Below are 23392 nucleotides of genomic sequence, written 5' to 3' on the forward strand. Positions count from 1 at the left end.
TCCAGCTGTGGAAGAGGTGGAGGAACTCACACGTTCACTTCTGTTTCTGCCAGACATTTTATCTAGTGCTGGGTCACCAATGTCCCTCAGGCCTGCTTTTCAGAAGGATGCAATGTCCCCTCTGCTAGAGGTGACCTGGAAGGGTCACTGTTTGCTTTCCTGTGTACATCCACGAACAGCCTTCTAACATGACTGGCATAGTCATGTGAGTGGCAGGCTCCACCCATTAGGCCTCTGAAGGAGCAATTAGCCCATGGCATTGCCCACTCAGGTGAGTAATGCTATTGCACTATGTCAGGACTCCACTCTATCTCCTTCCACTCTGTTCAGTTACTTAGGTATAATTCCATATTCCTTTGTTCACTGTCTAGCCCATCACATCAAAAACTGTTCAACATTAGTACGCATGTGTCCTTTCACTGTCCTTAACACTTTTGATGACCTTTGGTCACTGTCTGTATACCACCCCTGTCTGATTGTGTCTCTGTTACATCTTTGTCTGTCTTGCCCCTGCTACCTGCCCTTACCCCCCCCCACACACACACACAAACACACATACACCTGTGCCTCAGGGCCTTCCTCAGCTTCCCTTCTCTTTTGAAAATGAAAAGAAAGACTCTAGCCCACAAAATAGCCTTCCTTACCATCACCATTCATGTTTTTTGTCATCCTTCCATGTTTACCTGTGCTTACTGTTCTTCTCTTTCTACACCATTTTCCCTATTTATAGGATGAACAGTAATTACTGTTACTTATAGGTGTCAGAATGTGGCTATTATATGGGATTGGTTGAACCTTTCTCTTTTGGGAATGATTAACTGCTTTGAAAATTAAATTATCATAGTGGGTATTTTTATTAAAAATGCTCTTTGCCCCCTCAAATTATTTGGTTTCTAAATTCAGGGGGATATGGAGGAAATTAATTTGGTGAAGAGATTTCCCACATATCCCTGCCATGGAAATCTCTGATTGCACCTTCCGATAAAAAAGGATTTATTTTATCAGTCTCAGAATTTTGCTTCTTGTGTCAATCTTCATTGAATATTTTATGTAAAAGACATACAACGTTTTGGAATTTCCAAAATATATGGGACACATACAGCCTTCTAAATTATATGACCTCCTGTAGGCTATTAATATGCATGATCCAAACCTTTCTAATTTACAGACATAAAACAGAAGTCATTTTACTGCTCTGTAGTATTTTCCTTTTCGTTCGAACATGTTACCACTTTCCAGTTAGTTCCAGAGCACAGGAAAGTAGAAAGAAAATATGTATTTTCTACTAAGAGACTTTTGTTACACAAATTCTGATTCTGTATTAGCATTTCTGTTATGTCATTCTGTTAGTTTACAAATGCAGCAATTGATCAATATGAAATCAAGAATTTCAGGACTGTCCAATTTGATTACAAATTCCCTGCAAATTATGTTTCTCTGTATTCAAATAAAAAAATATAAGAACAATTCCTGTACGTTTTATGATATAAACTCCTTGACAACATCGTATTGAATTAATGTATGTTTTAAACAAAGAACTTTTTCATCCCAATGATCTTTCAGTGTTTGTACAAATTTGTTCCATTTACAACCAAATTATCAGATCTTCTCAGGAATTATCCGGATTAAAAATATATGCAGGGCATAATTGATCCCAGAAAAGATGATGTGGTTAACCCTTTCTTACATGAAATATTGACATATTGTAGCCAAAAAGGCTGTTGGTGTCACGTGTGATGGGACTGCCCTAGGCTATGTAGGTGGCAGGAGAAGACTGCTGTGATTTTGTCTGTATTATCTGATACCACTGTTACTCTGGTATTTGATCAATGGGTACTTGAACTGGTTTTACCTGTAGTATTTGGATTAAGAAAACTAATAATTTTGGTGCTACTTGCTACTAAATGTAATACACTTAGTCAAGGGAATCAATCTGTTACTCAAAATTCATCCTTTCTGTTGGCCCACTGCTGGTTCTTTTTCCAAGAAACATTAACATTTGAACATTTATAAGTTATCAGATACAGCTACAAAAGGGATAAGGACAAGGGAGCCTAATGGTTAAAGTGTTTCTCTCAGAGGCACAGAGATCCATGGTTCAAACCAGACCTCTGGTTACTGACTGCATAGAGTTTGTATGTTCTTCCTGTGTCTCTTTTAGGGTCCTCCTATAAGCATGCTGGGTGCTCCAGCCTCAGGGATGGAAGGTACATGGTTCAAACTCTGCTGTCAATGCTGAATTTGAGCATTATGCTAAGAGTGCATCAAACAATGAACAAAGTTTTGGATGGCAGCATAGCCTCAAACTGGTGCCTCTTGGAGGAAAAGTAGTGTAGATCAACTGTGTTGTACAATATTGTGAAGATATGAGATCACAGACTGCATCCTGCATCAGGGCTAGCCACTGGCTCTTGGTGATTTCATCATTTTGACTAATATTGCCAAAAAGAAGATGGGTGTTTGCTGAAACTGAATGGTTTGAGTACCTGACCTTTGTCAGAGGGGGGGAGACAGCACCAGAAGTGTGAGGGGTTAGACCCATATGATGACTAATCTTTCTGTGAGGTTTACCTTTTCTGACTTTTTACAGCTCTACTGTGTTTGTGGCTTGTCACCTTTAATAACGTAAAAGCCTAAAGAGGAAGAAGAAAAGAGCAACCTAACCTCCGTCCATGCCTTGTCCATGTATATAAGAAAAGGGAGAAAAGTTATCTGACTGAAAAATATGGTGTGAAAATCTAGTCTCGTCAACAAAAGGATACAAATTAATTTAGAGATCATGCAAAAAGAAGGAACCAGTGTAAAACAATACACTTTGGATTGTAGAACAAACTTGGAGAGAATTATCAAAAAGGGACCTAAGAGGTTTAACTCATACAGCACATAGGTTCATAGGTAGGTACTAGGCTATCAGCCCAAGGGCCTAAGTAAGCCTAGCCAACAAAGTTCCCTGGCTTATGCTACCCAAGAAAGTTAATTTCCTGTGCCCCAGTCGAGCAGAGCCACAGAAGTGATCCCCGGGGTGTCTTTCCTATTTCCCATCCACTCACCAAGAATTTTCTTGAAGAGTGCTAATGAGGAACTTTGCTTGACATACATGGGTAGCTTGTTCTAGAGTATAGGAAGTCTCTGGGACAGGAATCTATCCCCCCAGCATGTCCTGTTTATTGTGATGACAAGGTTTAGGTCCCTAGAGCATGTAGCTCAGAGGGATTGGGATTTCTTTAGGTGTAGCATGTCCAACAGCTCTGGGTTTAACATAGCTTTATATGTTAGGCAGAGATATCCTCAAAGGAGGCGATATGCTACAGAGTAAGCTGAAGTTTTTTGAGATGGTCAGTGTAGGGCATCTGTTTGAGGCCAGTAATTCTCTTTGTGAGGTACGCTGGTGGCCTTTCCAGCTGCTGCAGATGACTTGTGAGGTACATTCCAAAAGGGGCATTGTACTCTATAATGGGTCTAATGACTGTCGAGTAGAGGGGAACAATGACCTCTTTTTTCCTGGATGAGAAGCCTTTTGTGATGAGAGGTTCCACATAGAAGGACTTCCTGACTACTGTGGTGATGTGATTATCAAAGGAGAGACTACTGTCCACCTGGGTCCCAAGGTCTCTTATCACACATTCAGCATTAAGTAGACTGCCGTTTATGTGGTAGTTCATGGGTACAGAATTTTTACTAAAGGGGGTGACAATGCACTTTTTGGCATTGAGCTTGAGGCCATGCCTCTGACACCAGGCATCTGTCTCAGTGAGGCCCTTCTGTAGGATATCCACATCATTTGGGGACTCGACTATGGCTCCGAGATTGCAGTCATCTGTGAACTTCATTAGCCAGAGGCCTTCCATGTTATCCTGTACTTCAGAGAAGTAGATACCAAACAGGAGATGTCCCAGGACTGAACCCTGTGGTACTCCACTTGTCACTGGTTTGAAATCAGATTTGGAGTCTGCAACTTTTACGGTGTGGGTTCTGTCAGTGAACGAGTTGGCAACCCATCTTGTGATGTAGGGATTTATACCTAGTTTAGTGAGTTTAGCTATAATTCCAGAATGGGGATGGTGTCGAAAGCCTTGGCAAGATCAAGATAGGCTATGTGAACCACCTTACCCTCATCTATGGCTTTGGTGTCTTTCACAAACCAGAACTGGGTGGGGTCCAGAGTTTGGAGGTTACCAATGTGTTTGTTTATGAGTTCTATGATGATACGTTCCATGGCCTTGCAGACCAGGCTCATCAGGCTAATAGGGCGATAGTTCCCAAGATCAGTGGTGGCTTCCCCTTTGTGCAGTGGGATAACTGTTGCTGTGTGCCATTCAGTGGGCACAAAGCCTGACGTGAGGCTATGATTGAACATGGTGCTTAGATGGGGAGCCAGTTCATTCTGAAGTTCGTGTAAAACGCAGCCTGGGATGTTGTCCGGTCCCATGGATGCTGTGTTTTTGGTTTTAGAGAGTGCAGCTTTTACCTGCATAGATGTGATTACAGGGACTCTGCATTCTTCCTGTATAGATATGAGCCTTTTAGGGGGTGAGATGGGGCTAAAGTTAGCACTGAACCTATCTGTCAGGATGCTGGCAATATTAGTTGGTTCTGTAATTTTCCTGCTGTTGTGCTTTAACTCAGAGCAAATCTGGGTGTTGCCATTCAGATTCCTGACATAGCTATAGAATGCGTTATGGTTGCCCTTAGAATCAATGGCGATTTTCTTTTCATAGCTAGCTTTGGAGGATCTTATAAGGGATCCCAGCTTCTTACTGAGGCTGACCAGGGAGCTCCTCCACTCATGGGATTTTACTCTGTTTTGCAACAGTTTCTTCCTTTTGTTGTAGAGTTTGTTTATGGCAGGGGACCACCAGACTGGCTTCCTTTTTTTGGAGGATAGTGTTTTGGTTCTGTTTGGGATAGCACAATCCATGCACTCGTGTAAGTGCTCATAGAGTGCATTTGTATAGGATTCAGCAGTCGTAACTGTATTGTCCATCTGCATGCGTGTCATGAAGTTCGCCACATCTGTCTCAAGAAGCATGAAGTTGGCTTTTGATAAATGTTTTACCATGGTTGCCTTAATGGTGGGTGGGGGTGGGATGCAGATATCTAGGGTGATTAGCTTATGGTCTGATCTGACCAATGAGGAGTTGACTTTAGGTGTGGAACACCGGTCACTCATGTTGGTAATGGCTAGGGCTAGGATATTGTTGCCCCTGGTGGGGGTGTGGATAAGTTGATCCAGGGCATTGGAATTTATGAATTCCAGGAAGCATTGAGTGAAGGAGTTGGTACATGAGTAGTTTTCCCAATTAATGGTGGGGTAGTTGAAATCGCCCATTATTAGGGTGTTTGGTTGAACCCTAATATTTTCCTGTATGTCAAGAAAAGAGGAGTGGGAATCCTGGGGCATGGTGGGGGATCTATAGCAAGCTACAATTTGGATTGCAGTTTTTCCCAGAGTTAGTTGCACTTGGATAACCACGGATGCATTATGCTGCACAACTAGCCTGGAGGTGTGGATATCCTTAATGAATATGGACACACCTCCGCCTTTGAAGTTCTGGTCAAAGTTAGATGGCCGAAAAATGTGGAATGAGTTATAGCCTGGTAATGCAGGGGTGCTCTCTAGATCCTTAAACCAGGTCTCAGCCACTGCACAGATATCGATGTTCTCCATTTTAAGGAGTGCCTCGAGTGAGTCATTTTGAGATTTAGACTTCTAGCATTGAGTAGCATTACCCTCAGTTTTTGCTTGCCTGTTCCTGTTATGGTGGTGTATTTGTCATTTGAACCTTGCCTAAAACAGCACTATAGGGGCAGCAAGACCCTTAGCCAGTATCCGGAATCCCAGGGGTGACAGGTGCAGGCCATCTCTGGCAAAGCATCATGGTATGTCAACCATGTTGTCCCAGGGAGACAGATACTGGATCCCCTTAGAATGACACCAGAAGCTTAGCCAATTATTGAAGTCAATCATTTTGTCCTTGTACTGCGTTATCATTCTGGGCAATGGCAGGATGCTACTCAGGGCTAGGGTCATACTTGCCTGGGCTACAAGACTGGAGAGCTCTTCCATGTCTCTTTTCATGTAGTCCAGGGAGGTACGTCTCAGGTCATTCACACCAACATGGACAATGACAGAGTCATATTTGTACTTGTTGTGGAGTGACCTGAGTGCATGGGGTATGTGGTGGATCCTGGCACCTGGCAGGCAGTTGACAGTAGCCTTCTCCTTGTTTAGCCTGGTGAGTAGGACATCAGTGTGCCTGACTACAGAGTCATCTATGACAAGTGTTTTGGGTACGTTGTTTTGCCTTATGGGCTGTGGTTTATTGGCACACTGAATCTGTTGGCTATGTGTCATTTGGGTTGTGTTGGGGGATGAAGGTTGCTTTTGTTTCTGCTTTGGAGGTCTCTGTTGCTTGAGCAGATTATTACTGAGAGCCTCTGTAAATATTTTGTGTTTCTATGTGTGGATTTTAGTGGTATAGGTTTAGTGGGACTATGTGATAAGTGTGGTGCAAGTGTTTACCTTCTCCTCTTGACTGCCAAGTTCAGTCTTGGTTGGAGAGAGCTTTACCTCCAGTTTGGCTAGATAAGTGAATCTATCACAGGTGTGGTGTTGGGTGGTAGGCGGAGAGGGTCATCTGTGTACATGAGGCAATTGCTACATTGCCCCAAGATGCCCAGATTCATGAGATAGACAGGAGAGAACACTGGGAGCTGACCCTTGGACATGCCGGAATAAAAAACTACTTTCCTCTAGTCAAGTGAGGAAAGTGAGTATAAGTGTTGTTTTTCTCTAAGCAAGTGAGGAAAGTAAGTACAAAAACTGTTTTCCTCTAGGTAAAGAGGAAGGTTGAGTGCTGTAGTAATTTGTAGCTTATTTAGTGCTAACAACAAGTTCTGAACAAGTGCTGAGGACGGATAAGCAAATTCAAGTGCTAAAACTAAGAATCTCTACCTGGATCTTGTGGCAGACAGGCTACCTAGTGCTTAACACTCCCGCTAATAAGCTAGAATGCTTCCCTCCAACCCAGAAATGCTTGGGGGGCTCAGAAGCTTAGAAACAGTCCTGGATACAGCAAATCTGTATCTGGACTAGACTAGTTACAGGAAAGGTGGGAAACAAGTGCAAACACAGGCTTTTTAAACCAGAAAGTTGAAAGAGATGGAAAAACTGCCCAAATGGCCAATAAACTACAATTTCTGGGCCAGAAACCACTCTTGTGGTAGATAGGCTACCTAGTGCTTACCACTCCCATTGATAAGCTAGAAGGTTTCCCTCCAACACAGTATGGCTTGGGGGGCTCAGAAACTTACAAGCAGTCCTGGATACAGAAAATCTGTATCTGGACTAAACTAGTTACAGGAAATGAGGGAAACAAGTGCAAACGCTGGCTTTTAAGCCAGAAGGTTGAATGAAATGGAAAAACTGCCCAAATGGCCAATAAACTATAATTTCTGGGCCAGAAACCACTCTTGTGGTAGATAGACTACCTAGTGCTTACCACTCCCACTGATAAGCTAGAAGGTTTCCCCTCCAACACAGAAAGGCTTGGGGGACTCAGAAGCTTACAAACAGTCCTGGATACATCAAATCTGTATCTGGACTAGAATAGTTACAGGAAAGGTGGGGAGCAAGCGCAAACGCGGGCTTTTAAACCAGAAAGTTGAAAGAGATGGAAAAACTGTCAATCGGCCAATAAACTACAATTTCTTGGCCAGAAACCACTCTTGTGGTAGATAGGCTACCTAGTGCTTACCACTCCCACTAATAAGCTAGACCCACTGATAAGCTAGAAGGCTTCCCTCCAACACAGAAGGCTTGGGGGCTCAGAAGCTTACAAACAGTCCTGGATACAGCAAATCTGTATCTGGACTAGACTAGTTACAGGAAAGGTGGTAAACAAGTGCAAACGCAGGCTTTTAAGCCATAAAGTTGAAAGAGATGGAAAACTGCCCAGACGGCCAATAAACTACAATTTCTGGGCCAGAAACCACTCTTGTGGTAGAGAGGATACCTAGTTCTTACCACTCCCACTAATAAGCTAGACCCACTGATAAGCTAGAAGGCTTCCCTCCAATGCTGAATGGCTTTTGGGGCTCAGAAGCTTACAAACAGTCCTGGTTACAGCAAATCTGTATCTGGACTAGACTAGTTACAGGAAAGGCAGGAAACAAGCTTAGAATTTTTTTTAGAAAGGGAGAAAGGAAAAACAGAAGATAATTCAAAATTGAGGACATAAGTGGCTTACCCTTCACAAATGTTCTCGCTGTATTAGGTAGAATGAGTTAGTGACACTAGACTGGGGATAGAGCTGGGATACAGCTGAACAAATGGGACTGGTAGGAGTGTCTGAAGTCAAAATATGATCTCACTATACTTGGTTGAGTGAGCAAATGAGATAGACCCAGGAGGAGGAGTGTTCAAACACGAATTTACAGGAGGGGCAGGCAATTCCAAAGCCACCAAAATTAATACCAAAACAAGAACAAGGAGGGAGGGTGGTAAACTAACTGCAGAGAGAGAGAGAGACCACAGTATTCTATGAAACAATTAAATAGAAAAATAAATAACTACAGTGAGACACAGACCACAATATTCAATTAAACAATTAAAAGACAGAAAAATAAAATGCAGTACAATCTTGCAATCTACATAGTGTACATTGCACAGTATGCAACACCTGCCCAGAGCAAAGTAAAACCAAGAATACAAAATGTGTTGTAGAAATAGAGAAATGAAAAGTGGCCAAAGTGAACTAATTATACTTACTAAAGTTTATTATGTTATTTTATGTGCACAGGCACAATACCTTAAGAAATGTTTCTTTACTGCACATTTAAGAGTGCAGTTATCTGATATATGCTTTAGAGTGAAGGTAAGTTTGTTTCACAGCTTTCTAATATAGGTTATTTCCAATGTTACTAGTATTCCTTGGATGACTAATTATGTGACATGTGCTCATGCTATAGTCTGCGTCAGATTTGTGCACTGAATAGGGAAAGACACATAAGATCATTCAGTAACCAGTGATCAAATTTTTCTGAGGAGAACTAACCACTGAACACCAGCCACCTTCGGCTGTAAAGAGCTTTGCAGTGATTCACTCTATAGTGAAAGCCAGCAGCAAACACAGAATCTTGTTATATCCTTGTTCAAGTTTGTGCTGTAATGAGTGTAGGTTTGTGTAAAGATGAAAAAAGTATGACAGAACAATGTATATAGATCCAGTAGACTGCCTTACTGAACTCACTAAGAATGAGATGATCCTTTCAAGATGTCCCAGTTTTTGATTAATCATTGATATGGTGGAATCACTTGTTCATCAAATCATAATCGAGAGTCACATATTACACCCATCAGTTTACTGAAGACAACTTTCTATATGACAGAATTATCCAGTATGGAAATGTAACTTCTATCTTTTGCTGTGTAGCTGGATGAGATTTTCTCTAATGTTTGTTGTTTATTATTAAAAAGCATAGATTTTTGTTTTATTAATGTTATGGTGCAAACCAACAGAATGAAGCCAGATATGAATATTCTTAAAGATGAGCTCTAACATTGTATTATCTTCCATAAGGAGAATAACATCACCTATGTGCTGGACCAGTCTGACATTACCATAGTTGATAGGCATATAATTTATGAAGACTGTGAAGCAGAATGGTTACAACACATAACCGTGCACACTTCCAGGTGTAACTGGCATTATTTAACCTAACAGATTGTGGTTTATTTTCAGAGTATCTGCAAATGATATACAAACACCTCATGACAGACCACAGCAAGTATCTAATAGCATGTCATGAATAACCATGTTGATAACACAAAAACAAAATCCAGCAAAGCTAGACTTTCCACTGTGTGATACCTTAAACCTCTTGTATTAGAGGCGACATGGGATATATGCAAATTACCCGTTAAGGATATCAGGTGTTTCAGCTAAATGGCATTTCTAAATGTCCATGACTTTTTCTTTTAAGTCTATTTTTGGCAGTTTCAGGCTGATAAAGCCAAAACCCGTTAGCTGTGTCAAAACTGAATTTGAATTGAAAAATTGTAATCTTGTGTGGGCCGTGATGGCTGCCATACATTAGGTGAACATCCTGGGGGCTGTGTTAAGACCAAATGCTAGTGCTCTGAACTAGTAATGACTGGCTCCCGGCCGTAACTGGAGAAACCTTCTTGAGCGCTTGCCTATTTTTATGCAATAATACTCGTCTTGAAGGTCTAGAGAGCACATCCAATCATCTTTCTCCAGAAAAGACCAATAAATCACTGGTTAGACAGCCAGAACCAAAGTACAGTTTAATGTAAACAACATTAACTCCAGAGTTGAGCGCTTTAATCTTATCCAGACTTCTTTAGAACTGTTGAGAACCAAATAAAGAAGCAAGTTAAAATAGAGAGTAAACCTCTCCCACCCCCACCAGCATCAACCAATAAAAGACAAACTTCAATTAATACCTTAAAGAAGTGTATCTAAAGCTTAAACAACAGTAGTTCTCCTTCTTAATTCACTAATAACAGAAACACTGTCATTAGGTCCTGGAAAGTGTGAAGCATCAAGTTTCAGTTGCCAACACATTTCTCTGTTCCAAAGCCTGTTTTCCCAATCACCACAATAAATAGATCTCTGCACTTGTTCTAATACAAAAAAGGTAAATTTTGTAAATTCCTCACAAGTTAAGGAGTGTCCTGCAAGTGCACTTTTACAATCACCTTTCTGAATACTGTACAAGTGCTGATAAATTCACTTGGAAAAGGCATTTTTAGTTTTGCCTATGTAGAAAGCTGCACATGCCTCACAGAAAGCCATATATACAACTCTAAATGTCTTGCAAGTACAAGCATTGGCAACATCAGTTTGTCCCAACACTCCCCTTAAGAAACCAATATAATGGTAGTAAGACCAAAGGAGTGCCATTTGCTAGAAGGTGTGGGTCATGTCACTTTTGTCCTTATGTTGTTGTGTCTTTTGGCTTTTCCCGGTTAGGGGTCGCCACAGCGGAACTCCGGTCCGCTAACTACCAATCATTAGCGGACCGGAGTTCCGCTATGGCGACCCCTAACTGGGAAAAGCCGAAAGACACAACATAAGGACAAAAGTGACATGATCCTCACCTTCTAGGAAATGGCACTCTTTTGGTCTTACTACCAGACTTTTCAAGTAACATTTCCATATTAGAGTTGTTTCTATCAGTGAAACTAACATTTTTGTCAAACAATGCATTAGTAGCATCGTCACATACCTTGTGGATTACCTTGTTTGCAGTGGTTTTTGTGCAACAATAAAGTGCGGTTTTGGTGCGCTGTTTCCAGCTTTTCTTTTGGTAATCGTCACATTCAAAAATACACCAGTTTTGTCTAATAATATTCTCTATTTGTTTAACATTGAGTGTATTGTATGACCATGTTGGTCTGTAGGTTGAGGGGAGTGGAGTCTTTGCACTCTCTAACACCCTCAAGTCCATACAAAATAATCAGTGCAAATTTAGTCTTCCAAGCCAAACCTCCTGACTTACTTGCACCAGGAGGTCATTGGGGTAACCCCTCTCAGCAAACATTCTTGTAACTTTGTTGAACTCTGACAAACAAATATTGTCCTCAGAGGTCAATCTTGACACCCGAATAAGTTGGCTCTTACCAATACCTTTTTTGGTGCATGGGATGACAGCTTGTGTAAAATGGAAAGGAATTGCAATAGGTAGTTTTTCTGTATACTGAGGTAGAAAACTTGCTGCCTGTCCCCTTGAACAACTTGACATCTAAATATGCAATTTTATGATAATCATGGTGGTAAGTAAAAGACAGAAAATCAGTACTTGGTTGCATGGACTCATAAAATACCACAAACTGGTCAAATGTACCTTTCCAAATAATCAAAAGATCATCCAAAAATCGATAATATGCTTTGTACTTATGTACTTGTACAGAGGGTGGAGAAATAGAAAGTTCAATTCCCACCACAACACCACATCACACCACACACTTTGTCGAGAGCAGTATGATGTGATCTTTCAAGTCGAGAGGGTAGACTGAAAGACAAAATCTTCAGTAAAAAACTAAATCTAATGTTACCTTCTTGTTCTGTGCTTCAGTGGATATACACTGAAAAACATCCTGTAATGCAGGAAATAAGATAGCCATGATGCAGTGCACCTAACATTGTCCAGGTCATATATAAAAAAAGTCTTTATTACCTTCTTATTTTTTTCAGAATAACCCCCCCCCAAAAAATAATAATAAAAAAAAATAAGATCAACAAAAGGTCATATGAACAGATACTGAAGGTATTAGCTTTCAGTTGTCACCTTATGAAAAAAACCTAAAAATAAAAGTAAAAATAAATGTTTAAAAACATTGAATGCTACATTTGACATGAAGATGACCTATGACTAGCTAAGAGAATAAATCAATCATATTATACAGTGTACAAAATATAGACCCAAACTGAATGAAGTGATGTGCTAAAAAGAATCTTCCAGGCAGTGGTATTACTGCATTATCACCACTAAAAGATATAGTTTGTTGAGTAGTCAACAAATTTAACTTTTGTCATTATATTTAATGAAAAATAAAAACAGACTGCAGTCACAAAATGCAGAGACTGCACCCCCACGCACACACACGCACACTGATAAACGTCTTTATTTATAAACAGTAAATATATAAATAGACCTATTTAGAAAAATAAATTAAAAAATTATCAAGAAGAGTTTTGACTAAAACACTTCTCGAAGGATGATGGTCCCATCAGTCACTGCCAACAGAAACTGGACTTAATAAAAAAAATAAAAGAAGAAACACATTTTTAGACAATGCTGGGAGTGGCACTCTTGGACAAATCCTGAATTAACCTTGGGTCAGCAGTAAATATAACACACACTACCTTGACTGAGATCTGTGCCAAAAAATAAACAAGTGTGGGTGTGTGTGTGTATGAGACGAATAAAATGCAAGAACATCCTGCTACACCTATCCCACTGGGTGTGCATGTGTTGTGTTTGCATACATGACACACAAAGTCAGTTGTAGCTATACATTGCAACTGACTACTGCCGGTGGACGTTTTGACCAAACAGGCAACCCAAAGAATGGCTTTTTTATTAATCCAAACAGGCAGTGTGAAGTCCAGGACAAATAAACTGTGCTGAATAATCTTTCAAACACTCTTTAAAACTGTGTTACTTTTTGACTGCTTCTTTAGATTCGTTCTCTGGGAAACAGTGGGTAGATAGGCATGACCTCAGTGTGTGGATTGTGGCACTGTTAAAGTGCTGGAATGAGTGGCAATATAGGATGGCATGCAAAGGTCCAAGGCCACATAGGTATTATCTGTGATGATCCAGCTTGTTTATCTATCAATCACACTACTATCTAATTAGCTTTGAGACTGAAATTTTCATTTTTGTCAGCACTAGACACTGGTATGTTACAAGGCAATCCAAATGACACAACACTACGAAAGTAGACCATACATTCTGCAACCAAGAAAAAGAGTGATGTTATGAGCTGGGAAGGACCTGACTCTATAAATACTTGTGTTGACATTTTGAGAAGGATCATCCAAAGTGATACTGAAAAGGGAAACTCGGTGGTAACTCATTGCAAATGGCACCCTGAAATGGCATCATCCAGTTCTACATGTAACAGGATTAGGTTGACACTTATTTATGCCACAAAGCTACAGACCAGATGCTGGAATTTGAATTTCTCTGAGACTCAGCAGAAAGTAACACAGAAAAGACAATAAAACAAGAAGCATGGAGGAAACATCTTTTAACAGCATAAATCATTATTGATACCAGTGTGGGGAGTCTTGTTTCTAGGTGTGTGTGTGTGTGTGTGTGTGTGTGTGTGTGTGTGTGTGTGTGTGTGTGTGTGTGTGTGTGTGTGTGCGGGCATGCATATGTGTGTGTGTGTGTGTGTGTGTGTGTGTGTGTGTGTCTGTGTGTGCGTGCATATGTGTGTGTGTGTGTGTGTGTGTGTGTGTGTGTGTGTGTGTGTGTGTGTGTGTGTGTGTGTGTGTGTGTGTGTGTGTGTGTGCGTGTGTGTGTGTGTGTGTGTGTGTGTGTGTGTGTGTGTGTGTGTGTGTGTGTGTGTGTGTGTGTGTGTGTGTGGAGACAATCTATTTATTGAAATTGTGCTTGAATATGGACAGGGATGCACTTCCATTTTATGAGGATGAGGGATCTGTTCCAGAGCAGCAGTATCCAAGCCATTCTGCTGATGTTGCAGAAAAGGTTTAGATCCCTAGACTGAGTATTTCTGATGGCAGTTGACTTATTGACGTGCAATAAATGCATCAGTGTTGAGTCTGAGGGTGCCTTCTATGCCAGACACAGGTCACCTCTTAGCAGTTTGTAGGATACTGAATACAGTGACAAGACTTTGAGCTGGTCCACGTAGGACATATTGTATAAGCCTTGTATCCTTTTAGCAAGGTATCTCTGTGGGCATTGCAGTTGTTTCATGTGTCTGGACAGATACATGTCAAAGGGGACATTATATTCAATGACTGGCCTAAGGAGGGCTCAGTCAGGAAAACAATGAAATCAATAGATCTAGACACAATCTCTTTGTTTATAAGCTGTGCAATATAAACGGGCTTTTTTACAACAATGGACACATTGCTGAAAAGTAAGGTTGCTGTTCATTTTAAGTTCCCAAATCCCAAACAACTGGGTCAACTCTTACAGGTTTATTATCAATGTGGTAGATCCGTGGGTTGGATGACTTCCTAAAGGATACAATAATCCATGATTTAGCATTCAGTTTCAGTCTATGATTTTGGCACCAGTTATTTATTTGGAACAAACCTTCATGCACAATGGCTAGGTCATTTTGGGGATTCAATGACTGCTCCTGGTTTGCAGTCATCCACTAATTTGATAGTCGGAGCCCTTTAGTATTGTTTCTTGTTTTAGAGAAGTAGACACCAAACAGGAGAAAGCCCAGCACAGAACCCTGGGGGCTCTACTGGTGACTGGTCTCTTTGTGGAAGTAACTTCTCCTATTTTGATTTTCTGCATCCTATATGTGAGCCATTTGGCAATCCAGTTGGTGACATAGGGGTTTATTCCTAGTTTGTTTAGCTTTTATACTGTTGTTTTTGTGACCTTTTCAAAAAAATCCACTAGGTTGAGCAAGCATGACCTGCCCTTGATGAATCCAAACTGAGACAGGTCCAGTGTTTGGAGGTTCCCTATCTCCTGATTGATCAGTTCCATAATAAGTCTTTCCATGATTTTGCATATGAGGCCAGTCAGACTTATGGGACTGTAATTGCCTGGGTCTGTGGAAGGTCCTTCTTCCTGAGGTGCCAGATCCCCGAGTAATTCCTTGAACTGTTGTGCTGTTGAAGTTCTTGTGCCTCATGCTGCTTTGGTACAAAATCTCTGTGAAGGCTGAGCTTGAACACTGTTGTGAGGGATGTGGCTGAATTGTGCTTCATGCTATTTAAAATGCATCCAAAGATGTTGTCAGGCCCCATCACTGCACTATTTTTAGCTTTTGATAGCACTTTTAGAACTTGGTCTTGCATGATAGCTGGAGGTAAGCCAGTTTCAGGTTTATCTTGAGGGACAGATGGAGGGGAGACGGGTAAAGTCAGATCTAAATTTGGTGGCCAGTAGATTTGCTATATCTTCAGCCTCAGTGTAAGTAATATCATTCACAATCAGCTCAGTGCATTGCTGTGTTGTGCTTCTGAGATTATAAACATAACTAAAACATTCTGTGTGATTGTCTTTGGCTTGGGTAGCTTTTTTAGCCTCCAACTTGGCTTGGGTGGATTTTATTAAGCTCCTGAGTTGTTGGTTTGTTTCACTAACAAGGGCTCTAACATTCTGGGCATTACTCTTTTTACTCTGGTCAAAATTATTTTGCTTTTATTATAAAGCATGTTGATATTATGGTTCCACCATGTGGTTTTGTTTCTGGGGTTTGCCCTGCACTTGTTCCCATGGGGTAAAGCTGCATTTATGCAGCAGTTTGCATGCTGGTATAATGTGGTGGTGTATATTTCTATATATTCAGTGGAGTTAACCAGTTTGGTTAGGATTTGAAGATTGCCAATGGATCATTTAGAAGCAGGTACTTTGTCTTAAAGAAATTTCTAAAGGTACCTTGGGTGGTAGGCATCTCCAGTTTCTATTTTACTTTGAAGGAGACTACTTTATGGTCATACCTAACAAGTGAAGAAGATATGCAAGGGATAGTATAAGATGCTCCCATATTAGTAAGGAAAAGATCCAAAATGTTATTCCTCTTAGCGGATATTTTGACTAATTGTTCCAGGGTATTTGTACTGACAAGGTTCAGAAATCTCTGTTCTTGTGTAATAATGGTGGTGTAGGTTTCCCAGTCTATAGTTGGATAGTTTAGATCACCTAGGAAAATGGCATTGGGTTTAATACTGCGTGATTCTAATTCCTGTAGATACACAATGTGTCTTTATTGTGCCATACAGGGAGCTCTATAGCTAGCTAATATATGGTATGGGACCTTTCTGGTAAGTATTTAAACATGAAGAAGTTCTTGTGCCTCATGCTGCTTTACCAGTCTATGTAGATTGAGACATCTCCATATTTTTCCTGTCTTGCACAGTAGCTGGTCTAAACATGTGTAAAGCATTATAGCCTGCACAGCCAGAGTCCTCTCTGATATTTTAAACCATGTCTCAGTCGCTACACAAATGTTAATGTCCTCCAGGGTGAGAAGAGCTTGTAGGGAGTGGTGTTTCTCGTTTAGGCTCCTAGCAGTAACACCTTCATATTTCCTTTGCTTGTTTTGCTACGCTGGTAGGTTATTAAGGTTAGTATTGCCTAGAAAAGGCACTATTGGGGTGGACAATGTCTTTGTCAATAATCAAAACCTTAGAGGGGACAAATACAGCCCATCCCCAGTGAAAGAGTGTGTTCTGTCCATCATATCCTCCAAGACTGATATATATTGAAGCCTCCTTGAATGACTCCAAAAACTAACCAATTATTGAAGTTAATTATCGATTTCTCATATCACAGCATCATTCTTGGAGAAGGTAGAATATGGATGATGGAAGCTGTTCATGGAGCCATAGCAGGACTCAGATGTGACTAGTACGCATGGATGAATGAAAAATGCAGCATTTAGGGAGCTTTGCAATACCTAGTATTTGTTCTCTAAAGGAAATATAAAAACAACAAAAAAGATAGATTTATAATTTAACACTGTCCTATGTTTGGGACAAATGACCATGCAATATGCAAAAAAAAAAAAAAAAAAAAAAAAAAGACCTAGACATTTATATAAAAAATGAAAAATAACAAATGTGAACGTAAGCCTATTAAAGACTAGCTCATGTCTTTAAAGGAGAAAAATGTTCACATGCAGTTCATTGAAGTCTATTTAATACAGACTAAAGCCATGTAAACCTGACAAGACAGAAAATACAAGCATTCTTTCCATATAAAATACATGTGAAGCCCTGAAAGAATACACACTGATGCATTCAGACATGAATGAAAAAAGTCAAAAAATGTATAACAATGTGACAACATTCAGGAGATAATAAAGACAGCTACTTTATTACCTTTTTGCTTTGTTCTTCATACTCAGCCTGGATTATTTGTACCTCTTCTTGAAGGTGTTTTTCTAACATGTCCTTTTGCTGCTGCAAATGAAGCAAATACATTTTAAGTAAAAGAAAAGTATACGCAGACATTCAGAAGAAATCCACATTTTCTGGAGGAATTCACTCAGCTGTCTTCTAGTGCTGAACTCAAATGCCAGAATGCTGAGGAATCAAAACACTGAAAGTTAATACCTGAAACACAGAAGCGCATGAAATGAAATGGTTAGTGTTTTATGCAGGGGGCCCCTGCCTCCTCTAATGTGGGGAGCAATCCCATATCCCAACTTATATATATCAACCTTTTGGTGATATCAATTTGAAAAAGGGAGTAATCTTCCAAATAAAAGGAATCACTAATGGCACACCGTTAAAAATTTCACTGGCAGTAATTTCCTTTGGAAAACAGTGATAAGCATTGTGCTCCTTGGCATCTTGTGCTTTGGGCATTTCATCCCAGCCACTCACTGATATACCTTTTCTATCCAATATGAGATGCTAGAGTCATGTTTGCTTTTAAAATAGTCATTTCCCAGTACCCCCTGTGAGAATTTTTTTTCGTATAGCAAAGGTGGTGGATGATTACAACAACTTATCTAAAGAGGTATTATCATCATATCAGAGAAGGAATTAAAAAATGCTTGGGACAGACTCAAGGTTACTCATATGATTAATGGAAAACAAAATAGAAATAAATTGTTAGACATATAGTAGCTGAAGCTTACCCAGAAGGTAGAAAAATATGTACACTAGGCGGGTCAAATATCCTTATCTGTCAACAAAATCAGTGTTTCTTTGCTTTGTAAAATGTTGTATTTGCATTTATAAAATGGCAATTCAAACAAAATTGCAACACCATAATAAATAAGCATGGAATGTTCACAACTGTTTACACAAAGCATTTTTGCACTGCACTGAACATGGCACCTGAACCATCACACACACAATGCGGAAATATCACATCACAGTTTGGAAAATGGCCAGCACAGATGTTTCATAACATTACATCTTAAATGAACTTTTAAGGTACTTTTCAAGGAAATCTGTAATAAATGCTTAAATACTCCATCAGGTACCTTTTTCTGAAAGGTGTTTCCTAAACATGAGTAACCCTTCTGCAACCAAAAGCCAACTTGCCCTAGGAAGTTTTCTTGAGCATACAATCCTCAGCTGCACTTCAAAACTACATTTTACATTTCCCTTGAACAGGCCCTTGAAGTCTGATGCACTCCCATTTTGTGAAGACCCATATATTTTTTTGTTTTGCTCCTTATTTCTATCTGTAATTAACAGCATCGACAAAGAGCATTCAGAAAGGAGAAGGAATGTCCTTCTCTCTGGTTCTTACCCAGCCTGTAATAAATATGGATAAGGAAGAAACAAGGTTGGACTTAGAAACACCAGCATGAGGAACTCCTGGTTCAGAGGGTGGGCATCATGACAATATCAGATCAGGAGATGGAGGAGGTACGTATAAAATGAACTTAACTTCTGTGGAGAATAGTCGTAAGGAAGTTTGTAGTATTAAATAAATACCAAGCAGAGTGTCCTTGGGGGTAACTAGATCTTATGAAAATGAGTGAGATCAGTTTATTAGGAGCACTTCTCCAAACACTGTATTTCCTTTGGATGCAATGCCTGGGCTACATTTTTTTGAAAATGCATAAATGATCGACTTTCTGGCCTGTTTCACACTGACCTTCTTCTGAAGCATCTTAGCAGGAAACTAACAGCTGTTGCATGATGACATTTAACATAATCAGGAAAGCAACAAAGATATGCCCTGTTATATGGACAATGTCTTTCATATGTGTGTAATTCCATAATGGTCTTTGAATATCCAGTTTACTCAGAAGGGCATCTCCTGTATTAGATTTATTCTCAAATAAAAAATGACAGTAAAGTGAAATGACTAATTAAGGAAAAAAATGAAAATTCTGAGATTACAGGGACTGCGAGTTCATGGGAAAGGAGACCTGAACCTTATGGAAGATCACAGACAGGTTTGCCCAAGCAGCATGGAACTAAGAACTGCATCTGACAAAGGTAAATCCACAAGAACATTGCATTCCAAGAAAGGAGATGCATTTCAATGAAGTTTCAAATGATGGTAAAATAAGTGTTTTGAAGATAAAGATCAAATCCCAGGAGGGAGTAGGAATCCAATGGGCTAAATGGGTAAGGTGGCTTCTCCTCAGGGATGACAGAATGGAATCCAGTTCAGCTTACAGCTTAGTGTTCACTAGTGTATGATACAGTTAAACAGCTAACAACAGTACTGAACAAGGAACGAAGGCAAGCCAAACTAATTCTGCATGATAAAAGGATACAAACCATTTGATTACTTGCCTTCTTTAAGTGCTATTGATAGTAGCAGTGGTCAAAGGACAGACTGTTATTAACACACTACCTAAGTCCCTGGTGAGTGTCAATCAAATTTAAGTAAAATGTTATTTATGTGGTAAGCAGTAATGATGCTAGATTTACCAAATGAAACTCGGCTGCGTTTTTGTGTTGAAGGTAAACCCACGATAAATACTGCAAGCACTTGTTTGGTCTGTCTGTTATTGGAGAATTTGAGTATTAGAATAAGATTTGATAACCACCCCCTTTTGAGGCCATAAGGTCCTATCAGAATCATATCTCACCTCTCCCACTGGGTTTAGGACATAAGGAGGAAATGCACTGAAGAATTTAGTGTGAAAATATATAGCAGAACGAATGTCCTAAAAAATGCCAGATCTTCTGAAAAGCTCTGTTTCAGACTCCCCCCAGTCCTTGATGGTATAGGAAAGAACTGTGAGGATGATGTAACCAGTTACAGCCCAAGAGGCAAGTGTCTGCATTAATATTGTAATTCCCTAGAATGTGCAAGATGTTCACATTGGAGCAGTTAGTCACACAATGCACAGAGCTTTGCTTATTCAGAAAGTAACTATCAGATTTTTTTCTACCTAGTAGCAACAGCACTAGAAGGAGGAGACAGCATCAGAAAGCATTCTAGGTTTGAGAGAGATTATGTGGAGTTTGTCAAGCAAGACAGAACATGTGTTTACCGTTCCAGCTGAAGACATCCAGTGCATGGGTGCGTAACTATAAGTAGGTAAAACAGCATTCCTTGGAATAGGTTTAGCTGTTTTACTTACCAGCATAACCAGACAGCACCTAGGCAATGGCGAGGAGGAGAATGGCACGATGTAGACTGTTTACTGGTGGCTCCACTGGTCTGCTAGTGACTACTGGGATGATCTATTTAAATGCACGCTAAATGAAGTGCGACAATTGGAGCCGCTGTCAATTCTTGGGAATTCACATAACGTCTGGCAGAAATCATCTTGTTGGAAGATAGATTTTCCAGTGTCCCAGACAACATGGCAACCTCCTTATAGCTGATGTTCCTTGGAATACAGCATTAAGGGCACAATGAGAAATAAATAAATGGGGCACAAGGAAAATCTTTAATTTACTTGTTAGTCAGCCAAGGTTGATGGAATGATTACAAGACTGTTTTCGGCAAAAGCCCATGTGAGACAAAAATATTTTCAACGTAAAAAAACTTAGTAAATATTAGTACAGAAAATTACAAAAGCATTTCAGATAGCAAATTACAGAACATGTGAAATGAAGCTGCAAATATTATTTGCAACATAAATTATACAGTCAGGAAGGTAGAAGCAAGGTTGGGGCTTATGGAAATCAGTGCTTAATTCCAACTCTTGTCTCCAGAAGTGGAAAAGAAAAGCTTTTTCTTCCACCAAGAGGATCATGAGAAGAATATAAAGATGTGGTTAATAGACATATCATAATCATCATCATCATCAGCAGCAGCAGCAGCTCCCTTTTTCCCATTTTCTACATGGGTTCATGTCAACTGTCACCATCTCTCTCTATTCAGTGTCACTCTCCTGTCTTCTTTGACATTCATGCCTGAGTGCCGCAAGTCTTAGTCATACAATCCATTCACCTCTTAGCTGGATGTCCTTGTTTTCTCTTGTCTTCTTGTCTGTCTCAAATTTTCTTCACCAGAATGTCTTCTGCTTTTCTGCACATGTGCCTGAACCACCGTAACTTGTTCTCTTTTACCTTTTCTGCAACTGGAGTGATTTTGGCTTCTGCTCTGATGTCCTCAATTTTTCATTTGTCCCACAGTAGCATGCTACCGCCCTTTTCAGGCACTTCATCTCCATCACTTCTAGATTTCTCAATTGCTCTGCCTTTACTACCCAGGCTTCTGTACCATAATGTAATACTGGTCAAAACCACTGTTTTGCACACATTACTTTTCAGCTTTTTTGGCATTCTTCTGTCAGTCGTTACACCTGACACTCAGTGCCAGTTGGCTGCAGCCCCTCTGATTTTAGCTTTGATATCCTCATTCAGACTTCCCTTCTCTTCCATCACCCCCCGATACTTGAAGCTGTTAACCTGCCCCACTAATTTCCCTATCTCAATTCTCAGCTTCTTCTGAACTCCACTATTTGCTGCCATTGCAACTGTCTTACCTGCACTCAGTTTCATCCCACATGCCTTCTGTTTTTGCATTCCATTCTCCTATTCTTTGCTGAAGTTCTTGCTCAGAATCTGTTTGTAATGCCACATAGTTTGCATACAGCAACTTTGTTGCTCTATCCCCACCAACCTGTTTGCTAATGTAGTCCACCACAGTATGGATTGCAGTGGGCTCAGAGTTGAAACCTGGTGCACACCCACTCTCACTGAAAACCTCTCTGTGAGACCAAACACTGTTTGCACTTGAGAGACTGGGTCTTTGTATATAGCCTACACTAATTTTACCAATGTTTCTGGGACTTCAAACTGCTACAGTACTGCCCAAATCAGTAGTCTTGGGACTCTGTCATATGCTTTCTCCAAGTCTAGGAATGCCCGGTTGGACTTTTTCCTCATCTCTAGCTTCTTCTCAACTATTTGTCTCACTGCAAACAATGGGTCAGTTGTACTGCATCCTGATCTGAATCCAAACTGCTCATTTCCCATCTTACATTCTACTACTCTGTATATTCATTTATCTGTCATCCCTCTCCAGAATTTTCATGCAGTGTGACAGGAGCTTGATACCTCTTTACTGCTCACAGCTTTGAATGTCCCCTTTGTTCTTGAGCACTGGCACTAGTATGCTTATTCTCCAGTCATCTGGGATACACCTTTCTCTCCACACTGCTATGAGTACCCTCAGGAGCCGTTCCCCCCCTGTCTCTCACAGCATCTTTATTATATCTACTGTGACCTCACCTGAGCCTGCTGCCTTCCCTCACTTCATTTTCCTTAGTGCTATTCTTACTTCTTTTATGGTGGGCTCCTCCTCTTCTCTGATCATAGGATGTGTCTGGGGTAGTACAGCTTCACTGGGGTTTACTTCATTCAGAAGCTGCTGGAAGTACTTTTTCCATCTGCCTTTGATATCCTGTGGACTGCTGAGCAGGTTGTTGCAGGCATCCCATATGAAGGGAGTCTATCTTCTTTATCTAACTGTCTTTGCCTTGCAACTTGATATATGTTTTTTGTGCCATCTACTGAGTTACTTTCTAGAAGCTGTTAGAGTACCTCTGATGCCTTGTTCCCTTCTTAGCATCATTGTTAGCCAAACAGTATTCCTTTCTAGCCAGGTCCACATTTTCTATCTACTACTTTTTATTGCACTCCTTCTGTCTTTTGATGACTTCCTGGACTTCTGCATTCCACCACCAGCTTTCCTTATGTAAGTTATTTCTATACCTGGCACAGCTCCATATCATTCTTTAGTCCTTATACATGATGTT

The 23392-nt window shown here is 40.3% G+C and overlaps 1 protein-coding gene across 1 annotated transcript in view; it reads right to left on the bottom strand.

The window, feature by feature from the left end:
• Positions 1 to 23392, bottom strand: part of FHAD1 (forkhead associated phosphopeptide binding domain 1) — a gene marked incomplete at its 5' end in the record, with an annotated part of 2130934 nt that overhangs the window by 1257750 nt on the left and 849792 nt on the right. Inside the window, one exon of the mRNA XM_044060429.1 lies at positions 17577 to 17657. Coding sequence (XP_043916364.1) covers positions 17577 to 17657 — 81 coding nt within the window. The remainder of the gene's footprint in view (positions 1 to 17576; positions 17658 to 23392) is intronic.

The sequence above is a fragment of the Protopterus annectens genome, chromosome 2.part0 (genome assembly GCF_019279795.1).
Source record: "Protopterus annectens isolate FY-2018-M chromosome 2.part0, PAN1.0, whole genome shotgun sequence".
NCBI classification, from domain to species: domain Eukaryota; kingdom Metazoa; phylum Chordata; order Ceratodontiformes; family Protopteridae; genus Protopterus; species Protopterus annectens.